Raw genomic sequence first — 9,941 nt, forward strand, 5'->3', positions numbered from 1 at the left:
AGCTTCTGGAGGGTCTGGACTGAGATCTTCAGCTTTGAGTCTAAGGATCTGCTTCTCTTCCAATTGGACAGGATTTCCCACTGTAAGGCTCTGGAGCGTAGCTGTGCCCACCTTACTGCCGGGATGCAAGACGTGAGGGAGACTAGGACTGACATCGCTGCTCCTATTGAGGTAACTGGTCTCCTGGTCAGGTTTCTGATCATGTTTTGAACGATATCCACCTTTTCTGTAGGTAAAAAACATTTCTGGAGAGATGAGTCCAGGATTAAGCCCAGGAAGGTCTGCCTTCTTGCTGGATGGGGTCTTAACTTCTCTTAGTTTATTATCCAACCCAATTTGTTTAAAATGGACAGGACTTCTGATACTGCTGAATTGTAGGCTTCTTCTGTCTGACCCACAATTAAGAAGTCGTCTAGGTAAGGGATAAAGAGAATATCCCTTTACCTTATGTGAGCCGCCATCAGCTTTGTGAACATCCTCGGGGCCATGGAAAGGCTGAAAGGGAGATCCTGAAATTGAAAATGCTCCAGTTGACATTTCAGATAGATTGCCACCCTTAGGAACTTTTAAAGTTCTCTCTTTTTTGAAACTACTTTTTTGGGCCTAACCGGAGCAGGAGGGATAGTAGGCTCCTCAGAAAGCTTGTCATCTTCCATACCTGCAGAAGTGAAGCTCAGCCCAGGTCACAAGAGAGACGCCGGCCGATGAAACTCGCGCTCTAACTCATAGGGAGCCTGGAGAGGACGTCACCGCCGACGCACTGAGACCGGTCACGTGACTTCAGGAGCGCTTCACGGCCTGCTCACAGCCGGAGCCACTCCTCTTCTTCCCGGCACATACAACGATGCTGCCGCGTCTCCAGAGCACCCGCACACTGACCGCCCCCTCCGGAGCTCAGCTGTGCCTCTGTCTGCCCTTAGCGCACCACCTGATGCCGCCAAACTTACCAGGGACTCGCAGGTTAGTAGGGGAGAGCCACCAGAGGGAAGGATCCATGCACACACGCTGCAGGCTTCCCATCAGAGACAGGAAACCACACTGAAGGGGAGGAGAGTGTCCGCGCATTTTATTCTGCAGGTTTCCTGTCTCTGGGGGGCGGATCCTCCTCTCTCCGGTGGTGCCGTCATGGGCGATAGCAAAACAGAATTTTCTATCACTCTCAGAGAATTCTGTTTTGAAGCAAGGTCCTCTTCATCCCAATGCTTGGAGGAGGAGGCATCCTCCAAGTCTTCAGAATCCGAGGATGAGGGTGATATTAATTTTGGTCTCTTAGGGGGAAATCGTAGACAAATGAGAGAATGAGGATTTAACTTCTTCCTGTATCAAAGCCCTGAATTCCTCTATTAGTGAAGGCTGTTCCTCACAAACAATACTTGCAATACAATCCTTGCATAATTTTTAGGGTGGTTATCCAGGAGCAGTTTGTAACATGATAAACATTTTTGCGGCTTCTTTGTTTTCTTCTGCGCCTCCTTGGAGACCTATGAGGCGAGAACAGACCAAAGTCAGGAGGCCTGCACACATAAATATATACTGTATATGGTTAACCCTAGTGAAATACTCTTGTTTAAAAAAGGAGAAAAAGGAAAGGGGGATTAATTATGACTCCCTGACCTGACCATAGTGCACCCTGAGGGAGGGCGGCACAGGAATATCCGGCTCCAGTGTTGAACACAGCTCTGTTCCCGACGTGCTGCCACAATGTACCAGACTCAGATCAGTGTGGCTCTCCTTCTTTATGCCGGCCAGAACGCCGCTCTAGTCAGTTCCTGCATCCGCCGGAAGTGACATATTTTAAAAGCGCTGAACGTGCAAACCCTCCTTAACCCACCAGGAACAACGCCCCGGGAGCAGGCTCCAGATAGACTGGAGTGAGCCCTCCCGATAATCCCCCTGCTCAGCATTAGTACAAGACCACTGGAGAGCAGGGGGACACCACGATCCATTATGGTGTTACAGTAGGATTTTCTATCTTCATCTCCCTGCACACAGGGAGACCTTTCTCGGCCCTGTCCTCTGTAGGGACAGGAAACACTGGTGTTGGGGAAGGGGGGGTGGATTTAAACCTCTCTCTGTTCCTGCCCCTACAGAGGTCAATCTCCTTGTGTGCCATCGTGGTGATGATATGGAAAACAGGTAGGTGGAAAACTTCTATTCCATGTTGTTATTTCAGGATGGGCCTCTTGCAGTGAACTCTCTCTCTTCCCTGGCCAAGGGGTCTCCTGTATGCCTTCCCGCACTGTCAAAAGAAAATGTTAGCGCATCCTGTAAAAGGAAGTGAATGGCTGTGCCTTTTGACACAAAGAAAGGAGTCAAAGAGCAGGTTCCCATTAGTTATGGTGGGACCGGTCACAGACTTCCTTCCTTTCTCAGCATATACCTCAGAGGCTCAAATTAGACAAATAAAATTTTTATTTCTTGAAATCGGAGTATTCTTTAATTAAGTCAGTATGGAAGTTTTTGTAAAATACACAGGTGGTAAAATAATCACTGTCCTTAAAGGGGTGTCTCACCTTAAACATTGGCGGAATATCCTAGCAATATGCCACCAATGTCAGATAGGTGCGGGTCCAACACCTATATCTAGAACAGAGCACCTAAATTGAACAAGAGCGGGCCACCCTCCATCTATGGGAATGCAAAAAAATAGCCAAGCGCTGACTCAGCTATTTCCAGCAGGTCCATAGAAGTGAATGGAGCAGTGGTGCAGGGCTGCGCTTGCATGGTGCACTCTCCAATGCTTTGGACACTCCGTTCTAGAGAAAGGTGCATGGGACCTGCACCTGACATTAGTGGCATATCCTAGCAATATGCCACCAATGTTTAAGGTGAGACAACCCCTTTAAGGGTTCAGTTAATTCTAGAAAACCATATTTTGTAGCGGTTAGATTTTTCTTCTATTTAGAAGGACAGCACTGGATTAATTATTTTGCCTTTCTATTTTACACTGAATTTCAGTACTCGCCAAGACTTTAGTGTCATGTGTATCTATCGGTAGAAGCAGCACTTCACACAAGAACATTAGTCTCTTCCTTCTGTCATTTACATTCGGTGGATTTTCTCGTGATCCTCAAATGATTTTAAATTCTCCAGGTTGTCCCACCATTTGTATAGAAAAGTGTCTGCAATGAGCTGGAACCAAGGGGTAATCTTCACCTCTCCCCGCTTGGCCCTTTCTAATAACTCTGTTAGCTCCTCTTTGGACACGTAGCAATGACTTTTGATCTCGTTGGGATCGGGATCAACTGCGACATCCTTCTGTGCAAAAAGGATGTAATCTACTTCATGTTCGCCCCAGATGCCGTCTGACGGAGCTTTGTAGTGAATCCTGGTCAGATATCTAAGTTCATCAGGATTTACCTGGAGGTAAAAAAATATAAATCACTTAATGTCAAGTGTCCACCAAATACAGTGACTTCAGAGTTTAAGGGGTTTTCTATAATTACTAAGAAAATGGCTACTTTCTTTTAAAAACAGCGCAACACCTGTCCACAGCTTCAAACTCCACTTCATTTAAGCAGAGATGTAATACCAGACATAACCTGTGGATAGGTGTGGAGCTGTTTCTGATGGGGGCTCAACACAAACCCCAACATATTTATATAGAAACACCAAGCCCCTGCTACACGAATATGGTCAGAGACTAACCACCCCTGCCAGGCAGACACCCGAGGTGACATGGTGGACTACTACCAATTCAATGTGGGATTAAGACTAGTGACAGTAATCCCCAGGAATACAACATCACAATGGCTTGCCTATAAACTACACCCCCTCTTAACTATACCTGCTCCAGTGGAATTCCTAATTCAGCCTTCAACCGCCTCTGGGCAGCTCGTCGCACTCCTATAGCATCTTCTTCCTCGATTTCCGAGGGGGTACTGAGAGGGTGACTGCAGCACGTGTTTGTGTAACATCCTGGGCCATGATACAGAAATTATAGAGAATCTTCAGAGCACAAACATACTACATTGAAGATCAGACATCGTACATGATGATCTCTTTCTAACAAAGCTAGAACAGGTCCTGCACCTGACATGGATCCAGAGATCTCCCCAATTACTCTGCTAGCAGCTCAGGTGGTGTGTCCTTTCTTGCTGCAGCTCTGTCCCTATCACAGCCCTGGAAGCAGCTGAAGGATAGAACTGAGCATGTATGTCCACCTCGGCCAGGTGGACAGATCAAGAAGAAACGGAACAAACAGCAGGTGGCGCTATAAAGATACATTTTACTGAACAACTCAGTGGCTATACTCCATTTTTTACTTCCATGCGATTACAAAAGTATTGAGATCCAGGTGCTGGTTTGAAAACTACAGAATATCCTTCGTGGGAAAACCCCTTTATTAGTACCGCACACTGTATTGTGTCGTATTAGGTACAAAAATGCCCACTGATCTATAGATCCTATTTGGAGGGAGGTAGTCAGTGTTATCAGTAACGGCTCATGCACACGGCTGCTGCCTGGCTGTGCCCGTATTGCGGCCCGCGAACAGCGGGTCTGCAATATGCAGGCACCAGCCATGTGCACCCCACATTATGGATGCGTATGCGGCTCTGAAGCAGACGGACGGTCACTGCACTTCTGCTAACGAAGTGGCATCAGCAGAACAGGCTTCAATTTTCACGGGAGTATTGGGAGAAATAAAGGCCCTCCGCTGATAGGCAGAGGAAAAGCAGAGAATTTTAGTAACGTGCTTGTTTTGGCAAGTGGAGGGCAAACCATCTGGTCCCAGAAAACCCCTTTAAGTAAAGCAATGTACTTAGGGATGAGCGAACTTGTGTTCCAAGTTCGGCATACAAGGTTTGGGTTATCTAATCTAATTCCGTTATGGATTCCACTACCAGAGACCATAAGGTATGGTCCGTGGTAGCGGAGTCCATAACGGAATTCTTAGATAACCCAAACTTTGTACGCCGAAATTCAAACACAAGTTCGCTCATCCCTAAATATATTGGGTTGAATAATTCAGTTATATAATTGAGAAATACAAACCTGGGAAGGTGATTTTAGCGTCCGATCTTTGCTGTAACAAGAGTTTATTTTCAGTGTTAAACAAGAAGACGCTGAAGGCTCTGTGCAGCATACCTGCGTGAAAAATAAAGAAGCGACAGCTCAGAAAACAGCCGATAACTATAGAGTCTGCACCACGAGCCACAGGGAAGATCCTGCTGCCAAATAATGCAGAGGACTCCCGGGAACCTGTCTATTGTAAATGTTTGGTTAACATTTAATTATTGTGATCTTACATAAACCATAATGTCTGCATACCAATAAGCAGAAAAGTTCTTTAACTGCAGAACCCAACATGCGGCGCACTACTGAGCCTACGACTAAAGCTCCTCTACATTGCAGATAAGGCTGGGTTCACATCCATGCTTTTAAACCGCCATATCCCGATTCACTGTAATGGGATACAGCCGCTTTGCAGCAAAAATGCTGAGTGTAGTATTTCTTGTCGGGCCGACAGCCGGCATGTATGCCGGATACAGTGGATTCCGCCAGTCTGTTCCTCGGCTGGAACACACTGCCAGAATTAAAAGCGCAGATGTGAACCCAGCGTAACAGGGCTGAGCTGCAGTACCGCACACAGCTGCATGGGCAAGAGTGTTGCCATGGGGTGGAGGTGGTCTCAGGGATGAGATGTCAATTAGGCTACGTACACACCATAGAGGAGGTTTAGTAAGCCAGTGTTAATGCGCTGGAGTAAGGCTACTTTCACACTGGCGTTTTGGCTTTCCGTTTGCGAGATCCGTTCAGGGTTCTCACCAGCGGTCCAAAACGGATCAGTTTTGCCCTAATGCATTCTGAATGGAAAAGGATCCGCTCAGAATGCATCAGTTTGCCTCCGTTCAATCTCCATTCAGCTTTGGAGGCCGACACCAAAAGGCTGCCTGCAGCGTTGTGGTCTCCGTCTGACGAAACAAGGTCAAACGGATCCGTCCTGACACACAATGTAAGTCAATGGGGACGGATCCGTTTTCACTGACACAATCTGGCACAATAGAAAACGGATCCGTCCTCCATTGACTTTCAATGGGGCTCGAGACGGATCCGTCTTGGCTATGTTACAGATAATACAAACGGATCCGTTCTGAGCGGATGCAGACGGTTGTATTATCTGAATGGATCCGTCTGTGCAGATCCATGACGGATCTGCACCAAACGCGAGTGTGAAAGTAGCCTAAGCTCTGCCTCTTAATAAATTTGCTCCACACCTTTCTTTAAAAAGTAGCAAGGTGCTCAAAAGGTCACAAAGTATGGCGGGTTTGACGTATAAGACGCTAGTGTGTATGGGGCTGTTAATCACAAGTGGCTACTAAAGTTAAAGCCGAATTTACACCGCACAATTGTTGAACTGATTATCAGGAATGAACGTTACTACGAAGGCTCGTTCCCAATAATCTGCTTGTGTAAACGTGCCGCAGATGACCTGATGAGGAAAACACTTGACCATCGGGTGAAATGAGGACCAGAGGACATTAAAGTGGTTTTCTAGGATTTTGATCCTTAGGATAGGTTATCAGTATCTAAACAGTGGGGGTCTAACGCCCGGGACCACCGCCAACCAGCTGTTTGAAAATACAATGTACGGCGCGGTGCTTGGTAAGCACGGAGAAGGCTGCGGCACTCACAGGAGCACTGGTGCCTTCTCAAACAGCTGAATGGTGGGGGTCCCAGGTGTCGGACCCCCACTGATCAGATACTGATGACCTATCATGAGGATAGGTCATCAGTATCAAAATTCCAGAGTGCCCCTTTAAATCATTGCTTATGGGCAACAGATCATGCTGTGTGAACAGGGATCTGCTATCCAGAAACAATTTATTTGTATGAGGACGAGCGACAGCAGTAGCCATTGCTTGTCCCTATACAGTGAAGGAGATGGCTGCATGTAAATGCAGCTCTCACCTCCACTGACAAGCGGGCAGTTATCAGGAAGGAACAGTCCATTCCCAATAATTGTCTCCTCAATCGGGCAGTGTAAACCTGTCTTCAGACAAGGAGCACCCATATAGCTGGATTTATTAACTAGTATTATACTGGGTGCTGACGCAGTCTTACATCAAAAACCTATACAGATAAGGCTACATGCACACGACCGTGGTTTTGGTCCGCATCCGAGCTGCAGTTTTTGCGGCTTGGATGCGGACCCATTCACTTCCATGGGGCCTCAAAAGATGCGGACAGCACTCCGTGTGCGGTCCGCATCCGTTGTCCGCCAAAAATATATAACCTGTCCTATTCTTGTCCGTTTTGCAGACAAGAATAGGCAGTTATATTAATAGCTGTCTGTGCTGTTCCGCGAATTGCGGAACGCACACGGACGCCATCCGTGTTTTGCAGATCCGCAATTTGCAGACCACAAAACACACAACAGTCGTGTGCATGTAGCCTCATACAGTGAGCAATGGCAGCCACGCACCTGAAGGAAATTTTGTGCATGGCCCTGGAAACTCCAGAAGGATCACCTCCATCCACAACACACCCTTCCCTCTCACCTGCATTTATTTCAGACTACACTGCAGCACCCCCGCCCAGGCTTCACCTTTGTCGATGTTTTCGTTCAGGTGACAGTTCCTCTTGGTGTCGGCCCCAATCTTCTTGTCATTCTCATCAACCAGAATACACATCTCAGAGAGCAACTGGACCTGCTTCTCATCCAGCGCTCCAGTGTCCACCTCAGGCATGGCTGCTCTGTATCTCTTGCTGCTGAAACAACGGAGTCATGTTAAGCATGAGGTATAAAAGGACAATCTAAGCACAGCTCAATCTCAAATGACAGAAGGTAACATCTGGAGATCCCTAAAAGGGCCACTAGACCCCGAACATACCTCACATGCCCCAATAATGAGTGTGACGACCGAACTGTCAGATTCCGCAAAATATGGATCACGTCCGTGTTGCATCCGTTTTTTTGTTTTTTTTACTGCAATGGGTCCATGAACCTCATTTTGCGCTCAAGTATAGAATATGCTCTATCCTTTGTGGAATGGACATGCGGATGAAGAAAGCACAGGGATAGCTTTACCCTATAGCCCCGTGTCCGTGCTCTCACACTACGCGAATTGCTGCATTGCAGGGTGGTCGTAACCATGGAAATGAGCAGTGTATAATGTGATAGAAAAATGAATGAAGCCAGCGACGGAGACAATACGGACAATCACGATACATTAGTAAGTGCCTTGGATTAACTTTCTCTACAGGGTAAATACCATTTGCTTTAATGACAACCCCTTTAAGGATAAGGCTGAATGGTGCCAAGTGCCAGGCTACCTCCAGTGCCCATTGCCTGCCCTCTAAAAATCACCCAGTACTGCAGGATGACAACCTCAGCACCGGGATCTATGGGACCACGAAAGAGCTGCTCCCTGCAACCAATCAGAGCCCAGCTCTCATTGTCCTAAAACCCTTTTGAAGGTGAGAGCTTTGTCCTGATTGGTTGCTACACTATAGTTTGGGTAAACCCCTCCCTCCACACTACCTGCCATGTAGGCATGACACGTTCTGGGACTGGCAGAACTCCTAGTGCGGCCCCGCTGTGCACCCGCTGCCCTCGGACCTCACCTGCTGTACGGCGCGCTCCTCACAGTCCGCTGCAGAACTGCCCGCAACCCGGCGCCGCCACGGCCAAGCGCTAGCAAGACACGGGGACCGCCCACCGTCCCCGCCCACAACATCTCTCAACCAATCAGATCTCCGAACCACCGCTTCCCACCATCTGCTGATGACCCGCACACTCCACGCCACCGCCCGCCCGCAGCGTTCTGCCCGCTAGTCCCCCGCACTGGGCGCTGTACGGAGTCTATTAACCGACTGTCTGTAGAAATCTGGAACCAGGGCTTCAGCGCGAAGCGGGATCTGCGCCACAGGAACGGCTAGAAACCAAGGAACAGGTCGGCCCCGCCCACTATTTCGTCACTACGTCAGGCGCGTGTTCCATAGACACGCCCTTGGGGGGTGGAAGTGGCGCTAGAGTTCGCCCAATTCTACGATCATTCCCATTGGCTGCCATACTTGTCAATCACGTGACGCACAGAGGAGTTTGCTGAGGGTCAGCGTGTCTGCTATTGCAGTTTAGATAGATTGAAATGAATTGGATTACGCTGCAGTACCGCACACAACCAGTGGACAGGTGTGGTGCTATTTATTGGAAAAAAATAAAAACAGTAATCTAGTCCTTTAAAACCCTTTTAAAGGGGTTATCCAATACTATAAACTGCCCCCATATGCCAGGCCCCTCACAGGGAATATATTTAGCCGGCTCCCTACGCCGCTCCTGCTCCCCGTACCGCCCCTGCCGCTTCTCCCCATGCGCCGATGAAAACATTCGGTGTCGGGAAGGGGGCAGCCGATGGCAGACGGGGATGAGTCTCCTTGGCATCACGGGTGACACTAGAGAGGCTCGTCCCCGTCTGCCATTGGCTGCTCCCCCCCTTCCCCGACACCGGATGTTTTCATCAGCGCACGGGAAGAAGCGGCAGTGCGGGGACCAGGAGCGGCGTGGGTGCGGGGCTCGACATATGGGGGGGGGGGGGGGGGGCAGTTTGTAGTATTGAATAACCCCTTCAACCTTGTGCCGGAAGGTGGGGTGGAAGCCATTTTTTTTCTCTCTGCTTCGTCTAATTTGCACCAATTGTATCAAACGTCACACGGTGTTGGATACATTAGTTGGTGGACGCCTCGCAGATAGCGTGGCTACGGGGGCCACTACTGCTACCACCAACACGGCTATGCCTGGGGTCTGCAGACTCCTCTTCAGGCCAGTACAAATGCTGAACGCTCTCACACAGTCAATTACAAGGAGATTCTTTTGACTATTTGCTGTACTGCATGGTGGTTTTCTTGCCACTTCTTAGAAGAAGAAAAAAATTCCAACTGCGTGGAAACGGAATTCACAGAAACGGATTATTAAGGCCTGACGCTCAATTTCTCATCAT

General features: G+C 48.4%; 1 protein-coding gene across 3 annotated transcripts; it reads right to left on the bottom strand.

Moving 5' to 3' along the window:
- Nucleotides 1-2,412: 2,412 nt before the first annotated feature.
- Nucleotides 2,413-8,838, bottom strand: IDI1 (isopentenyl-diphosphate delta isomerase 1). 3 transcript variants are annotated; one of them, XM_040434220.1, is made up of 5 exons: nt 8,815-8,838; nt 7,550-7,710; nt 4,996-5,088; nt 3,788-3,918; nt 2,413-3,360 (listed from the first exon to the last, which is right to left on the bottom strand). In XM_040434220.1, exons 2-5 carry the CDS (start codon nt 7,689-7,691, stop codon nt 3,043-3,045), a joined length of 684 nt encoding a protein of 227 aa, XP_040290154.1. In that variant the 5' UTR covers nt 7,692-7,710; nt 8,815-8,838; the 3' UTR covers nt 2,413-3,042. The 3 variants fall into 3 exon arrangements, with proteins under 3 accessions (XP_040290154.1, XP_040290153.1, XP_040290152.1); XM_040434219.1 differs by lacking the exon at nt 8,815-8,838 and adding an exon at nt 8,569-8,803; XM_040434218.1 differs by lacking the exon at nt 8,815-8,838 and adding an exon at nt 8,569-8,803 and having other exon boundaries at nt 7,550-7,713.
- Nucleotides 8,839-9,941: the final 1,103 nt, after the last annotated feature.

This window comes from Bufo bufo, chromosome 5 (assembly GCF_905171765.1).
Source record: "Bufo bufo chromosome 5, aBufBuf1.1, whole genome shotgun sequence".
Classification (NCBI taxonomy): Eukaryota; Metazoa; Chordata; class Amphibia; order Anura; family Bufonidae; genus Bufo; species Bufo bufo.